General features: G+C 34.1%; 2 protein-coding genes across 3 annotated transcripts; both read right to left on the reverse strand.

The window, feature by feature from the left end:
• Positions 1-525: 525 nt before the first annotated feature.
• LOC145618936 (putative disease resistance protein At1g63350) lies at positions 526-7682 on the reverse strand. Its single transcript, XM_081673548.1, has 5 exons — positions 6940-7682; positions 5046-5981; positions 1732-2993; positions 987-1547; positions 526-889 (listed from the first exon to the last, which is right to left on the reverse strand). Exons 1-4 carry the CDS (start codon positions 7523-7525, stop codon positions 1320-1322), a joined length of 3012 nt encoding a protein of 1003 aa, XP_081529674.1. The 5' UTR covers positions 7526-7682; the 3' UTR covers positions 526-889; positions 987-1319.
• A 2796-nt stretch (positions 7683-10478) lies between these two features.
• On the reverse strand, positions 10479-19351 carry LOC145624414 (casein kinase 1-like protein 2). 2 transcript variants are annotated; one of them, XM_081677443.1, is made up of 15 exons: positions 18750-19351; positions 18580-18620; positions 16922-16991; positions 16656-16804; positions 16443-16538; positions 16247-16317; positions 14307-14368; positions 14106-14169; positions 13938-14022; positions 13734-13860; positions 13545-13627; positions 13400-13454; positions 12693-12814; positions 10750-11074; positions 10479-10610 (listed from the first exon to the last, which is right to left on the reverse strand). In XM_081677443.1, exons 1-14 carry the CDS (start codon positions 18823-18825, stop codon positions 10793-10795), a joined length of 1383 nt encoding a protein of 460 aa, XP_081533569.1. In that variant the 5' UTR covers positions 18826-19351; the 3' UTR covers positions 10479-10610; positions 10750-10792. The 2 variants fall into 2 exon arrangements, with proteins under 2 accessions (XP_081533569.1, XP_081533568.1); XM_081677442.1 differs by having other exon boundaries at positions 10479-11074; positions 18750-19350.
• Between the last annotated feature and the right edge of the window lie 722 nt (positions 19352-20073).

The following is a 20073-nucleotide window of genomic DNA, read 5'->3' on the forward strand; positions in this document are numbered from 1 at the left end:
GATATAACAGACTTAATAATCTTTTCACTTGTAGTTGGGCCAGTAACTTAAATTGAACACAAATTGCTTAATAGTATTTTGTCACGGTTTTTTATTAATGGAAAATGTACTATCGTTCGTAAAATTGTTCCATAAACGTTATGCTTATGCACTGGATTAGGCCAATAAGGGGTGTTAAAATATTGGTCCATGAAAAATGGACTAGATGAGGGGTTAAATGGTTAATCATGAAGCTATTCCCAATACAAATCAAGATAGCCAACCTCAATACCCAAAAAGTAGTTTTCAGAGTTGACATAGCTCGTTTAACTTTGGAATATTTTATATTTCACAAATAATATCTCAAATTTGTGATGTATGAAACGAAGGTAGTACATAAATTGCAACAATGCAAATCAAGAATTAGACCTTTAATTTGTTTGCTTGGTTTGCTCAAATCCTATATCCTTCAAGGAACTAACAGTTTCTCAAACTGAAACCATTGTCTTATTGATGCATGTTTAAGGCCACAAATAACTACAACCTTTTTCACTCTTGGAGCGGCGAGCCATGGCCCAAGTAAGCCCCCTTGGATCCGTCCAGTTAATACAATACAGAATACATACATTACATATACATCATTTTTTATAAATTTAAAACCAATATTTACACAATGTATTTTACATAGGATTTCAATATGTACTCCCATAAGTCCCATCTATAATTACTTTCTCATTACACCCATTTTCATAAGGAGATTATTGTAAATTCAGTAAACTAGCTATTAGAAAAGAAAAAGAGATTTTTTTTTTTTTTTTACTTGGTCACCATATTTAAACGATTAATTTCTTGGACTTCTTTTGCTTATACAACTCGCTCTCCTTTGCTCTAATCTTCGATGATCCTCTCACTGCAGGTTAAACGTAATAGTTAAAAATATGACAAGTTGAATAAATACACACAAATAAATCATACTGTATTAAAGCTTGAATTGTGGAGAGCAATACCTTGGATTAATTGTTGTTTTGGAGAAAAGAATTAATATCTGTGGTCTCATCCACTGAATAATTGTCATCATTTAATGTAATTTGTTTTAATTTGGGTGCCTTTAAAAGAGGTCCAAAACGAAAACGACCCATTTTGGACATTTGTTAATTTTCAAGTATTGCAAATTTGGCAACTTTAGAACTTGATCCTTAAGATCTTCTCTTGATATTGATATGAACATTGCAATTTGGGGCAGTCTTCTAGCTCAACTCTTTCAAGGGACGGAAAAACTTCTTCACTGATAACTTTAGAAGCCTTACTTGCCTCCTCTTCCTTGGAACTTATGACTTCCTTTAGTAGTGGAGTGGACACTCCCGTATGGATAATGTTTTCAGTTGTACAAGTGCAGTTGCTATCGAGAGGGATCCCAAACTTTCAAGTTTCTGACATCCATAAATATCTAAGCTGTGTAAATTGTTAAAGCTGGAATAGTAAGTCATCTCCTTACAATTCACTTCCCACAATTGTACTATTTTATGACACCAAATCAAACTCAAGTCTTCCAGCGATGGGAATATTGTCTGCAAGTAGTTGATATAACATGTACTCCACATTAATTAAAAGAATGATATATATATGTTGGAGAATTAGAATGGTTAATTTAGTAAAAGGAGTATCATATGTTAAATTATACCACAAATTTAAAGTAGTAAAATAGACAAAGTACACATAAAAACATAATAAAAAGGCATATTTGGTATGTACCTTATGATTGAAAAGAATATGATGTCCAGGTTGTTGATCATCATTACTGGTGGTGGAATGTTTGATTAAACCTGTTACGCTTTTCAATTCTGCGAGCGATTTCAGCTCCATAAGCTTCAAACAAGGAAATGTAAGAATAATATGTGGATCTCCATTCATTTGATGATGATGATGAGCATCATCATGCTCCATAAATATGTATTTCATACTTTTGCAAAATTGCACATGTAAAGAAGTCAAGTTGGGTGCCTGGAAAGGTGTAGAAGAAAGAGACTGCATCTTTTTGCAATGTGTTACTTCCAGGTGTTGCAAATGTGGAAAGTGAATATTAGTAATTCCCAATTGCAATTTGGTTTCGCCGTCTTCTTGTTGTCGGATGTCATCATTAATAAGTTGGAGCTCCCTCATCATAAATACCTTCAAATATTGAGTCTTCTCGAGTAATACCCTTACACCATTATTTTTTATTATTGATGACCAAGAATCCTTATCAACATTGAATTGTAAAGCACGAGAGTAGTATCCTATTGATGGAAATCCCCCCAAAACTCCAAAAGATATAAGAAAGCGATCCAGATTATTAAGAAATTGGAGTTGATCATCACCAATTGGCCAATCATTGAATTTCACTGCTAATTCAAGAAATTTGAGGTAACTCAAATCATTCAACTCAGCAATGCGGGCATAATTTGCATATTCCTCAGGATTGCCATTATTATACCTCAATGGTTTGCCAGATTTAAAAGCATACAGTCCTTCCAACAAAGAGAGCTTAGAAAGGACATTAGCTGTTATTCTTCTATATACCGTCATAGAGCGCTCAATCGTCAAATCCAACAAACGAAGATTGCAAAGATTCCCTATTACCTCTGGTATTTCCTCCACAGATGATCCACGAAGACTAAGAACAACAAGGTTGGTCAACTCACCAATTACTGTAATATCTCCCAACTCACATTCTTCCAACAGCAACGTTCTGAGACTCCTCTTCAATTTTCTTATGGAATTCGGCAACCCTGCCATAAACTTCATTCTTGCCAACATTAAAACCTTAAGATTTGTCATCCCTTCAAAGAAACCATCTGAAAATTGATCTCGAGGTTGGCTCCCATCTAATATCAGAATTTGAAGCTTGTTAGAGTTGAGTCCATCCAATCGAGAATGATTATAGGCATCCGACATGAGAGATATGGCATAGTAATTTTGAGAAGTCTCCAAGGATAGCCATCGAGGAAAGGCTTCCACCATAACCATGTCCCCTCCTGCGTTATCAAGTATTCCGTTTAAATAAATTTGGATTATTAGTTATTGCAGTACTTAAATGAAAAAAGCTAACGAAACTTTGAAGCTTGTTAGAGTTGAGTCCATCCAATCCAGAATAATTGCAATACATAAGGATTTTTTTGTAAATAACCACCCCAAGATGTACCCTCTATTGAACTAACCACCCATTTTAAAAAAAAATTAAAAATTACCAACCATTAATGTCAAAACAAGTAGATTTCACCACCCTTCTCTAATTCCGCCCAATATTCCGACTTAGGGTACATGTGTCATCACTTAATTGCTCAAAAATAAAATTAAAAAAATCCCCTTAAAGTTCCCCATCTCTGGTCACCCCACCAAAATCAACCACTTGCCGGACTACCATCACCACAACACCATTACTCCCGCCGGCGAACCTCACCAAGCCCCAATCCTTGCTTGAAAAACCCCACCTAGTCCCAACCCCAAACCCCTACCCATGTCGCCGCTTCCTCACGAAACCCCACCCACTTTGCCGCTTCCCCACAATACCCCTACCCACATCGTTGTTTCTTCTCGAAACCCCCACGTTGCTGCTACCTTGCCTAACTCTGCTCACAAGGTTGCACTCTTCAATTTTATTTTACTTTTTTTTTAAATTAATTTTCTATTTTTTAGGGTTATGATTTGTTGGTTTGATAAGATTGTTGAATTAATTCAACCAACAATGGTTTTGAAGCATGTACAAAACTTCTAAAATTTTCAAGTGATTTTGTAATTGATTGAAGAAGAGAGATAAAGAGGAAGAAGAGAAGATTTAGAGAGTTGCTGATTTCTTTGGAAATATAGGTTGACAGTGGTGACGATGTGACGGTGGTTGTGATAGTGGTGGTGGGATTAAGGAGTGGATGAGATTGCTGGAATGGAGATGGTAAATGGAAGGGGTGCCGGAAACGAAAACGGGGAAGGGGACGGGTTGTCGGAGATGGCAGCAGTGGGCTTGGATTTTTTTATGATTAATTTTTATTTTATATTTTATTGTGGTCGGAAAACAGGCCAGACTAAGTTGGAATTATGGCCGGAATTGGAGAAGGGTGGTGAAATCTACTAGTTTTGACATTAATGGGCGGTATTTTTTAATTTCGAAAAAAATGGGTGGTTAGTTCAATACAAGTTACATTTTGGGGTGGTTATTTACAGAAAAATCCTAAATTTAAACTCCGTATTAATTATAAAATAAAAATTAGCACATTTTTTGTGTGGCTGAGCATATCATGTGGTCGGCTGAGACACAACCAAACACTGACCAAGTAACCCCTAACCGTCCATGTAACCCCTAATTGATTGAGTACCCCTTGACCAATCAAGTAAATTCTAACCCAGTAATCCTGATACACGATGTGACTAGCCACAAATGAAACTTTGTGAAATAATAGAGATTTTTCAGTGTGACATACCACATGGTGCGGTAAGGGTTACTTGTAGGGTGTTACTGTTTTTTTTTTTTTTTTGAAAAACAGGGTGTTACTGGTTTTGTCGAGGGTTACTTGTATTTTGGGGTTACCTGTATTCTGACTAACCCCTACAAGTTACCCCAGACCAAACCCCCATGTACCAAATAAGTAATACCCTACAAATAACCCCTGATCAAAATCAGTAACACCTTAAGAGTAACCCCAGAATACAAGTAACAACCACAAGTAATACCCTGACCAAAACTAGTAACACCCTACAAGTAACCCCATAATACAAGTAAACACCATACAAGTAACCCCTGTCGCACCATGTGGCCAGCCACATACAAAAAATTTGTATTAGTCAAATATTTTAGTTGAAATGTAAACAAATTGTGCATCGCACGGGGTTTATTTAGTAATATTATTTTTAAAATGATATTATCACATAAACTAGTATGCACTAATTTTATAATCATAAATACAATTTTTAGTGCACTTTTGATTTTCCAATGAAAACATTTCAATAGTACGTGGTTTATAACTCAAAAAAACAATAAACGAAGGATCAAAGCTCATTCAAAAAATATGCAACATACTTAAGCTTATACATACCTTGTTCTGCAAGAGATATTGTAGATGCCCGAACCACATCATGAATCTTCACATGAGTTTGTTTATAATCTTCATCTTCTTCTTCTAACAACAAAGATGATGATTTGAGCTCCTCCGCCCATCTGTTGGCTTGCTCCATGGCTTCGATAAGATTGTCAACATTCTCAAACAATTCCAATCCGATGCCATACCTCATCATATCTTCAATCCGTATCCATGCACCAAATGGAAACAAACAAGCAAGCAAGAAGAACCTCTTTTTCTTTTCATCTTCCATAAGCTTGTAACTTGTTTCCAAAATTGTGTAGGCTTGACGATGTACACCCCTACTTTTGGCTAAACTATTTGACATAGGTTTTTCCAAATCAGATGCAAAGTGTTTCCATGCTTCTAACGACTCTTCGTTCTTTAGCACATCCGCTAATGCCACAATTGCAAGAGGAAGTCCTCCACACCTATTCAGCATTCTTTTCTCCATGTCCTCGCGCTGTGGGTCTTTCCAGCCATCGTCGTTGATTTTCCCTCCAATTCTTGCTCTGAAAAGTTGCTTTGATTCACCATAGTCCAATGGCTTTACTTCGAATGTATCATTCTTTGATATATCCATAGCTTCACACACATTCTTCTCCCTGCTTGTCACCAAAATCTTGCAAAACTCGTTTGGTTTCGGAATCCCCACTTTATTCAAATCAAGTTTAGCCCATACATTATCCAAGATAATGAGTATCTTACTCACTCTCACCAAACGGTTATACAGTGTTGTTCTCCTCTGCTCTACACTGTGCATACCATCCAATCTCAGACCAATTTTCTCCGCGATTTGATCTTGAATACGTTCCATGTTGGGGGCTTCAGAAATCTCAACCATTATTCTTTCTACAAACATAGTTTTTATTTCTTTGTGGTTGAGAATTTCTGTTACCAAAGTTGTTTTACCTATGTCACGTATACATATGCATCTCAACATTAGTCCTAAGTCTTAACATATGTACTAACTACTACGTAAATGAAAATTAAGTAAAAGTAGATGAAAATTTCTCAAAAGTAAATGAAAATTAAGTAAAAGTAAATGAAATCAATCTTAAAGTAAATGAAATTGACTTAAAAGTTAAAAAAAATTGGAAAAAAGTTTGAAAACATCAAAATTATGAAAATGTCATTTCAGACCAATTTTCTCTGCGATTTGATCTTGAATACGTTCTATGTTGGGGGCTTCAGAAATCTCAACCATTATTATTTCTTTGTTAAACATAGTTTTTATTTCTTCATGGTTGGAAATTTCTGTTACCAACGTTGTTTTACCTATGTCACATATACATATTTATATCTTAGCATTAGTCGCAAGTCCTAACATAGTACTACGTACTAGATTAATAGTAAACATGCAATTTGGTGTAATTATTGGCTGGTGAAAAATTAATACACGGCTAGATATTAACATGATCTTAGCCCAACTAAGTTTGTTGAAACATAGTTTCTCAAACAACACAACATGCTACACATGCCATATTGATTAGAAAATTTTTTTGTCAAGTTTAGAGAGTTAAGAAAATATTTTATAAGGCTAAAGGCAATTTTTTTTTTTTTTTTTTTTTGGGTATAATTCTTGATGTGAAAACACAAAGACAAAGGGCTGATCTTGGGAAAGAACCAACGTCCTTAGACTTACGAATTCAACTCTATTTTTGGTTGCGGGTACCAATAAAATAGGAAAACAGAAAATATATTATGAGACAGAGGGAGTATTTTCTAAGCTTTTAGTATAATTTGGTTGTTGGTATAGTTAAGAGGTTAATAACAGTCAAATTAATTAAACCAATAAAACATTTGAAACATGCATACGTGATGCTAGAAAATCATTAAAAAGTACCATATATAAAAGTATTGAATTTACCTATGGCTCCCATGCCAAATATGCCAACTGCATCAACTTTATCATCGCGTAACCTTTTGAGTATTTCCTTCATAAGCTCTACTCTCGAACGCAAGCCCTTGAGAAATTCATTAGGGATTGATTTCAAGTCCAATCTACTCACAGGTTCCGTGACATCGTTCGGTTTTTTGTTGATTATAGCATCAAATTCATCAGCCTTAGATTTAGCCTTTTTGCTCATGTCATAGCGTCGACACAAATTGCAACGAGAACGACGTAAGCAGGTGATCACGTCTCTGCCTTTTCTCTCCTCATCATCCTTGGGCTTCTTCAACAATCCCCCATCAACTTCTTCCATGAGTTTCCTTACGTCTTCGAGCCATCTTTTAGCTCCTTCCGTAGGAACTCGCAAGTTATCCACTTCGCGCTCAACTCTGCTATCAATGGCATCTCTTTCTCTCTTTAGTGTAATGTACTTGTCTTGGACAAGGTTTAGGTTTTCTTTGTAGTTTTTAATGTAAGAATAGCATTCATTTATCTTGTCCATGGGTTTGCAAATCTCATTAGCTGCATTCCCATCTTCTTTTGCCAAGCACAACCAATCCATTTCCCCTTCTAAATGGAAATTTGAGAAGAAGAAATTTAATTTGGATTCATGATATAACAAGGGAATAAAAAATATGAACTGATGATCGAAAAGAAAACAGATTAAATAATCGACTAAACGATTAGAAATCTCTTAGTTAATACAATAGAATGCTTTTGTTTAGGTATGTATGTGGTATGAATTATATAATGTTTTGGCAAAATCCACACATTTATAGACAGATAAAGTGTTTAAATATTACTCCTTACACTTGGAATATTATAAGTCCAAACTTTGGTAACTTTATTTTAATATCTTGGCATCAATTCTTACTTTGGTTTCAAGGTTATTTTTCTAATCAGATGCTATAACAGTCTCATCGTGAACAACATTTCTTACAACAGGAAATACGGTATTGATGAGATCACAAGCAAATGTTTTTCTTCACCCGTATTTTTAGGGTTAAACCTTCTACTACCTCCGTTAATTATCACGTGCAACTTTAAAAAAATTTATATCTCGTAAATAGTATCCCAAAATTGTAAATAACAGTTATTGAAAGTAGTACAAATAAATGTTTAGATTAAAGTGTCTTCACCTTTAGAATTGAAAATAATTACTAATCACTTAGCTTTATAGTATAATTAACATTTATATACAAGTAATTAAACCCAATTATATCAAACAAACTTAGGTCATATTTAGTTCATCTTAAATTATTTCTAGAAAAATATACTTGAATTTTGAATTAGTTTAAATAGGGGTTAATGAGTTCATATAAGCTCACATAAGCTAAATTCATTGAACAAAATAAATAATTGAAAATTAGTTGAGAGCTAATAGGTTTCCCAAATTCAATAAAATTTACACCACTCCCCTTTCCCCATTATTATAGATTTATAGTTATACCACTCTTTTTCTTCGTTCTCCCTCAATTTTTTAAATAAGTGCATCACTTTATTAAATAATAGTCATACACAAATTACCTTCCTACATTCCAAAAAGTCAATAAAAATGAAAAGGGTTGCATATAAGCATTAAATTTACATTTGAAAATCGTAAAAAATTAAGAAATCATGAATATATAAACACTAATTACACTGATTTACGCGTGTTTCTGTCATGAATTCCTAATTTTATACAAGTTCCAAGAGTATATTTAATGCTTATATATAGCTCTTAGGGCTACATACAGCATTACCCTAAGTATTTTATACTTTCTCCGTTTCTTTTTAGCTGACACGTTTCTTTAGTCACGTTTGCCAATGCACAAATTCAATCGTTAATATCTTTATTACCGATAAGCAAACATTATAAAAAGTTGATATTTTGAAAATATATACAGTGACAAATCTAACAGGACCCCACATGGCTATATTTTTCATTACGTATAAATCACAAAATACTAACAAAGGGAAGTGTGTGAATAGTGGCATAGTGCTAAAGTCAAAACGTTAACTAAAAAAAAGGAGGTAGTATAAGTTTGGAAATTGCAAAGTTTAATTTGTTGGATCAACCCTAACTTACCCTATTACATTATTATTTTTTGAAAAAAAAATTAATTCAATATTGTTTATATTTGATAGATTGGTTATTATATTATTTTGTGTCGTTTAGCTATTAAGGACGTATTCAGCGGCAGCTTTTTAATAGTTTTTAGTGTTTGACCAACTAATGAATGCTTGGAGTAGTGTTTAGTGACGGAGGTAGCTTTTATCGTTAAAAATATTAGCTTTTGAAGATTAGAAGTAATTGTCGAAAATTTAATTTACATTTTTAGAATATACATATATATATATATATATATATATATATATATATATATATATATATATATATATATATATATATAAAACATCCAGTCAATTACTATTTTACCGAACATTCATGCTTTAATTACTACGTATCTATATTCGCAATAAATTAGCAACTTATTGTTTGTTAAAACAAAATTATTAACAGCTAAATGAAAACTAATCGTTACAACTATATTTTGCCGAACAAGTTCTAAATGAAAACTTTTAATTACTTGTAGTCTTGAAGTATAGGTGTTAAAAAAAATTAAAAAAAATCTCAGCATATCACATGTATAAATTATTCCTTTCTAACTTTTGTAAAGTATCTCAATATTATTGTAATATTCGTGAAACAGAAAAGTTGTGCTTGCTTATGTGATTATTCTAGTCTTAAAGGACAACTTCATTATTTGCTTGTAAATGTGCACATTGAAGTTTGAATCAAAGGGCAAAGGATCAAACCAGAGGACGTGCAAGATGATAAACGAATCCAACAAAAAAATGCTTTTATTGCCAAGTGAAAGAGAAAGGGAAGGGAGGGAAAAACAAAGGAAGAGGGGAGGGAGAAGGTGATGTTACATTTTCCCTCCAAAACTTTCCAACATTGGAAGAATTTTGGTTTACTAAAGAGAAGGGAAAATGAATCCGTCCAATCCCCTTCACTCTTGTCAAAAGGTATCCATAAAAAAGAGGATGAATTCCTTCTTTTCTCTTCTCTTCATTCCCTCCAATTCTCTCTATCCAAACAAATGTAAGAGAGGAGATGGAAAACACTTCACAATAGCAGAGAGCAATAGCTAATGTCAATCCGAAAGTATTCAATTAAAGGAGCTTGGTAGTAATTTATTTGTTATCTTACATAGTGATTTAATTAAAAAAAATACATACTTCGTACAAAACCATCATACTCCGTATTAATTTCATTACTTTAATAAAAAAAACCTGGACATTAAATTAATTGAATAAGAGGTAAAGTTGGGGAGGTTGAAGAGAAGTAAATGAGGGTGAAGAAAAATCGAGGAAAATAATAGGAAAAGACGAGGTGAGTGCCACTACAATATTCTTGGACGAAATCTGTGAAGTGATGACAAAACCAATTTTTTTTTGAAAAGATGACAAAACCAAAAAGGAGAGAAAAAAAAAATTAAAACAAAAAAAAAAAATCCCAAGCATGAAAATGATTTGACCAGGACGTAAATATTCTGCATTCCACCTCAATTAAAGGGGACTATTAAAACTTCTTTACAGGTGCTTCCACAGTACTTACCTCTTCTGGTTTCATGCCTTCAATTTTCTGGCTTTCGCCTGTCCTAAAAAATTTAAAAAACAATAAGAGGGAAAGAAAAAGAACAGCCAGCAGAACCTAAATTTAAAAGTGGGGGGGGGGGGGGGGGGGGAAGAAAGAAAAACACTTATGGTCCATAAAACAGACTGATATTTGAGATTTACATTGGGGAAAGTGACGTCTAAAAAAGCTTTGTGCAGATACTTGTTACTGCAGCCTCTCTTCGTTGCCAACATTAAGGCCCTCGATTTTCTTGATGGTAGATTCAAGATTTTGTTCATTTGACGCTACCCTGGCAGAAAATGAACGAGGATGCTCTGATGACACAAATGGAGATATACGGTGCCCACTTGAAACTTTCTGAAGAGTAGGATCCCCAGAACTAGGGCGAGTGGCATCCGCATCACTCCCAGCAAACACTGCATCCCGACTACTTGACCCTGCAGCACGCCTTGCTGATGTGCTTGTTCTCACAGCAGAGCTAGAAAGCTGCCAAGGAGACCAAGAAAAGCAATAAGGTCAATGAAAAATTTTGATGGCTAGGATCCAAGTACAGAAGACTGAACTTAGTAAGATCATGAAGGTATCTTTGCATTATACTGTATTTATAAGACCCCCAACAATGAAGAAAACAGTGCAACACTTACAATGAGCCAAACCATAGTTCAAATTGTCTTTAATAACTTCTTTCCCCAAAAAAAAAAAACAAAAAAAAAACAAAAAAAAACCTTGGTAGTAAGGGTGCAATGGTGCATGCGCAGAACATTGAGCCAGACATAATTTAAATTGGTGCACAATAGTTTTATATAATTCTTTTTATTCTTTGAGAGGTGGGAGGTAGTTTAAGAAAATTTATTTTAAGTACACTGGATGTCTTTCTTTCCATTTCCACATTATGTTTTAGGACTCGAGTGTTGAGTATCAAACTTAGAATAGGATCTAACATCATTAAATGAAAATTCTGGACTTAAGAAGACATGGAAACACAGTTACATGTCCAAAGTAATGACATGGACATAATGACAGCATATATACTTTCATTTGTCATTGGTAACAAGTTAAGCACCATGCCACCTCCCTTTTTTTCCCCATCTCTACCGGATCCCAAATTACTTAGTTGATTTCTATAATTGGCTTGCTAAACAATAGCAGCTCTTAAGTAGCATTTCATGACAATCATTTTCAAATGAAGGTATTACCATCTATATAAGAAAACAAAATAAGAAATTGGATTCTGTATACTGTAACACATAACATGCATTTGGTTTGCAGTTTTTCTCATGTCTAATCGCAAACTTTGCACAACCCACACAGAAATCCCCAATATCAGTTGATGGAACCTAATGAACCTGCCCCCAAGTTTGAAATAAAAACACTGTGCTACGCAGAGGAAGTTAGATCGCAAACTCGTAAAGAGAAATGCAACTTCTTCATTGGCTATACCCAACTCCGAAGATATGAACCAGAGAAAAGGAGGAAATGAGGAAAGTTCTAGAGAGCTTGTTAACTGTTGCAGGAGTTTTGGATTGTTACTGCTCAAGCTGTGAATTCTTTTAATCCATAATATCTCACTTCTGCCTCTTGTATTTTCATGGAAGATGGATAAACCTTTAGCCTCTACATTATAACTAACTCCAGGTTGTCTCTTGACCCTTTACTTCGACCTCCCTGAAATTGTCTTCTATTTTTTCTTTTCCAAATTTTTTCTTACTAATAAAGTTAACTTCTCTTTCTCTAGGACATTCTACATCACCCTACTAAAAACAATCACAAATGTGTACCCAAACCTAACAAAAAAATATTTTGTGAACAAAGTGAGTTTAATGTCTTTCCGCTAAAGATTTAACATTAGGATATACTGCATATGACTAGTTTAACAAAATCCAGCAGGAAAAGTCTTCCACTAACCCAGTACATGGATATGTATTACTAATCAAGTTCTCAACGTTTATCAGCTGATTCATGCTCACAGCTAGCAGTAGTCAAATACTTAATAATCTAATTACAAGGTTCAGGAATCAATTTAAAAGCATGACATGTAAGAACCATTCCCAACTTGTATAAGTGGCAAGATATATTTAAAAAAAAAAAAAAAAAAGCACCATACCATGGGTTCTTTGGCTGCAGCCGGATCATTTCCAACAGGACTTTTCTGCTTAGGCAAACTCGGCATTCTCCTACGTGCCGAGTCTGCAGAAAGCCAGTTAAAAGGTCTACCTTCCTCAGCACCTACAACAAAATACTTTCATCAGCTTTGCTCAATAGAAGTTGTAGGTGCAATTAATTGAATGAAAAAGATACAACCATGCAAATTATAGAAATCTATATGGAGAACAATATGGTAACAATCCTAGACAAGTTTTGGAGGACAAGAGGAGTCAATTAGTAAATCATACAGAAAGCATTTGAAGCCTAAAATTGTTTACTCAAGAAAGAAATTTTACAAAAGGACAATAGGAAGCAACAGAACTGGGATGCAACCCATTTATCAGGATTGGATCCTCAGAAGTATTCTACTCGGATTTTTATTGTAGCTAGATCTATAGATATTTCTTTTGTTGGTGACTTTCTTGTACTCTATTCCTCTCTTCCTCCAATTGAGCACTTTTATATCCAGGAAAAAAAAAAAAGTTATAAAACACAGTGGTAATATAAAAATGGTAAAATTTCATATTTAAAAAAAATTAAAATAAATAAAAAAAAAACACTCAGCAAAAACACAAATGTATAGTTGTATAAAAGTTTTTGGAGGACGCATGGAATAGTGGGTGAATTGAAGCATTTAATAAAGAAGGTAATATTGTAGAAAGGTACCAGGTTGTCTGTCACTAGCGCCATGAAGCAACCCAGAGCTTGGTCCAGCAGCACCCTGATACAGTCATTAAACAGATACATAAATCATCAACACTAATGCCATAGTGTTAAAATTTTAAAATAGTCTAAGACCAATTTCACTCACAAGGGCGCGTGGAGGGGGAGCAACAATCTGAGATTGCTGATACTTCAGAATAGTCCAATCAAAGACATAATCAAACTGAAATCCTGAACCAAAGTAATACCACAATCAAAATCAAGGCAACCTAAAGGGAAGCGAAATACCCATCAACAAATATATAATAATAAGAATAAATAGACAAATATTATATACCTTCACGAATAAAGAGGTCACGAAAGATCCTTTTCAGATAGGCATAATCTGGCTTATCATCAAACCGCAGTGAACGGCAATAATGGAAGTAGGATGCAAATTCTGTTGGATAACCTCGACATAGAGCCTGATAGACATTGGTAATTAGCAGACCAATATATTACTTCAAACCATAGAAAAGGCTTCTAGAAGAGACAAAATTACCTCAATAGATGTCGAGACCTTTTTCTCACTAATTTTTTCATACTTCTGTTTCTTGGTCCCCGCTTTCAGCCCCTGCCAGGGGAGACTACAAGAAATATAGACTCAATACCAACAAAATAAAAAGAAAGGGCAAAAGTGTAAAATTTGAACAAGACAACCAGTGCTCACCTTCCTCTTAAAAAATACATAAGAACATAACCCAGTGATTCTAAGTCATCCCTCCGGCTTTGTTCTGAACATCAAAATTGCTTGTAGCATTAAAAATAGCCACTTAAATGCAATTTACTTTAACAGCCATTATAGATGAGACTATGGAAGTGGGAGAAAGAGTGGGGAATTATCAATAGACAATAGATTGGCAAACCATACCGATTCCTAAGTGAGTGTTCATGCTTGCATATCTAGCAGTCCCAGTCAAATTCTTGTTCTCCCTACAGCAAACAGACAAATATCACACATCATTTTTTAAGATGAGTGTTTGGTAAATCACTTCAGCATCAACTTTTTTCTAGAAGAGGGGTGAGGGGAGGATGGGGGGAAGAGGGACGTGAGAGGGAGGCAGGACAAAGAAACAACTGCAACATCAAAAGGAAGCAAGAAAAAAACACAACGAAAACTTAATATAAGAATTTAAGGAAAATTACAACACTAAATGTAAGCAGCCACCTATCCACATCATCTACAGCAAGTGCAGTCGAGGGTATATGGCTCGAACACAATGTCAATTCTGTCAGAGGAATGTGATGCATGAATAAAAGAGTGTTTCTTAGGGTAAGCTTGGATCACGGGTTATGCATTAGGGAAGTAGTAAAAAAAAAAAAAAAACCTAAGGAAATGGAGAGCAGAGGTGGTGATTAATGGGATGGAGTGGGCCATGGGGGTAAAGGAAATGAGGTAGTGCTGGTATGAGGAAGAAGATAGGTTGATAAGACTTATTATCCTCAAAATGAGAGTAATATTACCCACCATCACGGCATCACCCTAGGATAGCTATTAGTATTACCATCCATATGAGGCTAATAAACACCCCCCCCCCTCTTTTCTTCCCACCAGAAGACACTTCCATTACTTCATCCCCTCACAAGTCACAACCACCTCTTCTCACCTTCATTCTCTTTTGTTATTGATCCCTTAATGCATTACCTTCAATCTAAGCATGCCCTTATGGTGAGAAAAATTAGATAATCAGTTTTGTAATAAACAGGAAGATGAGATGAGAAAGAATCATTATGAATTTCAGATTGTTGTGATAATTCTCTTTGTTGGAGAGAATGTTTGCCTCACAAAAATTGATTATATCAATACAACCTTCCTCTATCTTCCCATTACATCTTTTTTCCATTATTTTATTCTTCTTCTGAAAACCCTCTGTAATTTCTTAGTTCTCTTTTCTTCTTCTCTAATCATCCGGGCAAATTAGAAAAACATCTTGCATGATGAGGACTCATCCAAAAACTACAAATTAGCATGACAAATAACTATAAAAAAAACTTCCTATTGCTGTTGGTTCATCAAGAAAGCAATGTAGTACATTTTTTTTTTAATTTGCCCTGACAAGCAATAATCAACAGGCATTTGCAGGGAAAATACACATTTTACTATAAGTCTATAACCAAGGCTTACCTAGTCATATTCGGTTCAATTTGCATACACAGTGCATATACTATGTTAGAGTACTACACGTATATTTTGCCATTAGAGGACATGATATAACAGAAGAAGTTTGGAGTTGTTGGGGATAGTTTTGGTCAGATAACAGTTGTCAGAAAACAGGGGTTCTTTGCTTTCATATGTAGCATAAACAGAACGCACAAGCATACACACATATAACATGTGGTAGCTGATTTCATTGCCAAGCTTCATATATACATATATATGATATGATATAATCTTAAGTACTTCGTTATAACAAAGAAAAATAAAAGGTCGGGAAAATGAACTTGATCTAGCCAAATTTAAGACCAAGTCCACATACAAGTCTCAGACTACAATTATCTCTAGGTTAGACCAGCAACCACTTATGTTTCCCACTAACACAAACATTAGCCAAACACGATTCTTATTATAGACTAGTGGATGCATTCAGACATGTAGACAATTAGTTTATGATGAGAGCATAAATAAATAACTAGATGATGAAGATGATGTTGGGAATAATGATGATGATATAATAAATGACGATGAAGATGTAGATGAAGGTAATGATGGAACAGCAGCAGCAACATATTTAGTACTTTAGTAGGCTAATGAATTCCGACACACAGGAACAACAATGAGTTGCAAAAGTAAACACAAAACTCATCACTCACCTGTAAGGAATATGTTGATGGGTTGTACTGTCTCTATACTTCTTTGCTAGACCAAAATCAATCATGTAAACCTGCATAAGGTTAGTGAATTATAGAGTTAATAATATTCCTAAGAGAAACTAACCCGTCCATTCCCCCACACCTCCCTGTCACACACGCACTCTTCTCTACAAATAACAATCACACAGTATCACACCTGATTTGCACGTCGTCCTAATCCCATGAGGAAGTTGTCTGGCTTAATATCTCGATGCAAAAATGATTTAGAATGAACAAATTCAACTCGATTGATCTGAGAATGTCATATCACCACTAAGTAAATATTTTTGACATACAAAATAAATAATAAACAAATATCAACTAAATAACAAAATGTTTCCTAAAAAAACTAATTAACAAGATATAATACCATCTGATCAGCAAGCATAAGAACAGTCTTCAGTGAAAACTTCCTACTACAGAAATTGAATAAATCTTCTAAGCTGGGCCCAAGTAGATCTATGACTAAAACATTATAGTCTCCTTCAACACCAAACCATCTTACGTTAGGAATTCCAGCTGCCAACATCAGACAATATCAAAGTAAGACTAATATCAAAATGCGGGAAAATAATATATTGTTATATTCAGCTTTAGAATCAATTAAGTGTCGAGAATGGAAGATAAGTTCATTACTTCCTCCTTGCAGAATTTTGTACAATTTGGACTCATAAAGCAGTTGAGGATGCTTTGTTTTCACGTTTTCCTGAAAAGCATTAAATAATGTCAGAAAGAAAAAAATTGGAAGGCACAGTAGCAGAGGTTTCATTTATCAGGTAGAAGGCAATCATATCAGTATCATCAAATAGCAGCTAAATCACATGCAACCCAAGAAATGGAATAACTTAACCTGTTTCATGATTTCATCACATGGACCAACAAATAGACTGAAGCAACTGCAACATGTTATTTTCCTCACTCGTCTAAGACAATAGAACAACAAAATTGACCTTGAACTTTGAGACGATATGATTCAATCACAACACCAGATTGCAAAATAATTTCACGAATCTGCAAGCTAGTAACAAAACCCCAACTCTTTGTCGTAGGGGTTTAAGTAGTTAATAATCCATATTCAATTGCCTAAACTGAATGAAATGTTCAGTAGCTCCAATTTTTCAAAAATGAATTTATCCTTAAAGCTCCAACAGTTGCCAAATAAGAGCAATTAAGATGGGACTGGAACAACTGTTAACAGTGTATCACCTTCTAATGAAGCTTTATAACTACCAAGGCCAAATCAAGCACTGAAAAGGCTAACAGCATGATATGTGACATCTCTTTTGTATCAAGCTACTCATTGAATCGTAGGGTTACTGAGGAAATGCAGAACAAAAGGAAGTATGGCTCAATGGCTGTACATGAATGTAGATAGGCCTAAGGCCGCAAATCATCAAGGATAGAAAAAATGCAAAGTCCCTACATACCATTAAATAAAAAAAAAAAAAACACACACACACACACACAAGTTCAGAGGTCCTTGTAGCTTTGCTGACATAAACACTGAATATCACAGAAAAGCCATCTAGAGCATTTAAGGTGCCCTCAATATATAACAACTTTAAAATATAGTACTTCGCCTTTACTTCCTCTGGTTTGGTTAATAACAGACATTTTAAGTACAATTAAATCGCAAAGAATATAGACACCAAGTGCAAGAGATTAAAAACACTAAAATTATGGAGTCAGCAACATAACTTAAAGACCCAGAAGAGCCCTATTAACATATTGTTTATTGTAATTACTCATTAACAGTAGAACATCTCAGAAAATTGGCCAGGAGATCTAAATATCAACAAACACAATTACATGGAAGCTGCAAAACCAAATCTTAACAATATTATACGGAATTACGACAAGAAAATAGGCAATAAGACAACCAGCCATTAACACCCCCCCCCCCACCTCCCATAGACAATGCAACCCCAATAAGACACACAACTTTACTTCACAACTCAAACAGGAAAAGCAATCCTTGATATTGACAATTGATAACAAATACAACACAGCTAGACGGCATCTAAGTATAATCAAAAACAAAATCAGCATTCGATACATCATGAACCGAAAATATCCACTATATAACACATATTCCACATCAAAAATAAACAATATGATATCACAGTATCTAGTAACATTAACATTACAAAGCTAATTGCTTTACCAATTCAACAAAGACCAAAAATCAATCAAATTAGTATATACTTCATATTAATAAATGAAGTTCCATTACAAAAGCTAAGAACAAAATTAAATACATGAAATCACATTAATATTAGTGAAGCAATACTCACAAGCTTGATTGCCACCTCCTCATTGGTTTGTACATTGGTACCTACCCAAAAAGAATTTGAAAAACAAAAAATCAAAAAAAAATCACACAAAATAAAAATTAAAAAGCTGATAAGTTAAAAAAAAAAAAAAAAAAAAAAAGGTAAGAGAATAATTATAATGAAGAACAAACCAAGGTAGATCTCTCCAAAGGAACCACTGCCGATCTTCCGACCAAGCCGAAACTTGTTACCAACTCGAGGTTCCATGTAAAATTGAATCAATATTCCAGGAAATTTTTCAAAAATTTTAAAAAAATAAAGGAAAAATAATCAATCGACGAACAAACCCTAATTGGGTTTTTGTGCTTGGTTCTGGAAATGAAGAGAAAATTGGAAGGTAACCCCCATTGAAAACAAAAGGGAATTACTTATTAAATAAATTAATACGGAGTAATTAAATTTTTTTAAAAAAAAAAAGGGAAGAAATTAAATTCTGTATACTCCGTATTTTAATTCCCTTAATTTTCTCCCTCCCAAATTTTTCTTAAAATCAAAATTTTATTTTCCTCAGCCTAAAAAAAATATTAAGGGATGAATTTATTTATGAAATTGAAATGGAAAAGGGGGAAATTATGAGGAAAATCCAAAACAAAAAAAAAAAAAAAAAAAAGGAATTGCGGAATGAAAGTGGGGAAGAAGAGAGGAGAGAGAAAATGGTATCGCAGCTTCGATTTGATCCAACGAAGCCTTGCCGCTGTTGCGTTCAATAACAGCTCCTTTTTCTGTTTTTTTCCTTTTTCTTTTTTTTTTTTCCTTTGGTTATAAAATTGAAGTATTTTACTCCTATTTTCTTCTTAAATCTTTAAAAACAATAAAAAAAAAATTATATATGTGGGAATTATTCGGGTAGTTATATTTTGATTCGTTTATAGTATTTCACATAATTGGATTTTTTTTTGTAATTTGTTTATATTTTTCTACCTATTATCAATTTATCATTAACAAACCTACAAAAGTAGAGAATAAAATAAAAATCATAAGAATGAGAGTGAGAGACTTAGGGTATGTTCGGCAAAATATAGTTGTGCTGTGAAGGTAGCTGTAGGCTGTAGCTGTGGAGATAACTGTGAGCTGTGTATATAGTTGTTAGCTGTCAACAAGCTGTTAGCTGTGAACATAAATAACTCAGATATGAGGGTTCGGTAAAGTAGCGGTTGACTAGCTGTTACATATAAAATTCAACATTTTATTTTTAAAACTATAGATTAAATTTTCAATGTATACCTCAAAAGCTACCTCTAATTTTAAAAGCTAATCTTTCTAACTTTTCATAAAAGCTACTCCCACCACTAAAAGCTACCCTAACCACTACTTTGTCAAACATTCACATTTTTTGTCAAATAGTGATTAGACTTGGTCAAACCACTAAAAGCTACCTAAAAGCTACTCAAAAGCTAGCGTCGAACACGCCCTTAAGTGGTTAGCTTTTCTCTTGATTCCAAGAAATTTTTTTTT

Source organism: Chenopodium album, chromosome 3 (genome assembly GCF_948465745.1).
Source record: "Chenopodium album chromosome 3, dcCheAlbu1.1, whole genome shotgun sequence".
NCBI classification, from domain to species: Eukaryota; Viridiplantae; Streptophyta; class Magnoliopsida; order Caryophyllales; family Amaranthaceae; genus Chenopodium; species Chenopodium album.

Coding starts and splice junctions, on each gene's coding strand:
- LOC145618936 (XM_081673548.1), bottom strand. CDS start 7,525: ATGGATTGGTTGTGCTTGGCAAAAGAAGATGGGAATGCAGCTAATGAG. Junction 5,982..6,939: donor ATTTGGCATGGGAGCCATAG/GTAAATTCAATA, acceptor TACGTGACATAG/GTAAAACAACTTTGGTAACA. Junction 1,548..1,731: donor ATATTCTTTTCAATCATAAG/GTACATACCAAA, acceptor AACTACTTGCAG/ACAATATTCCCATCGCTGGA.
- LOC145624414 (XM_081677443.1), bottom strand. CDS start 18,825: ATGGAACCTCGAGTTGGTAACAAGTTTCGGCTTGGTCGGAAGATCGGC. Junction 16,992..18,579: donor AGGAGGTGGCAATCAAGCTT/GTGAGTATTGCT, acceptor AATGCTTTTCAG/GAAAACGTGAAAACAAAGCA. Junction 14,023..14,105: donor ATGTATTTTTTAAGAGGAAG/GTGAGCACTGGT, acceptor TATTTCTTGTAG/TCTCCCCTGGCAGGGGCTGA.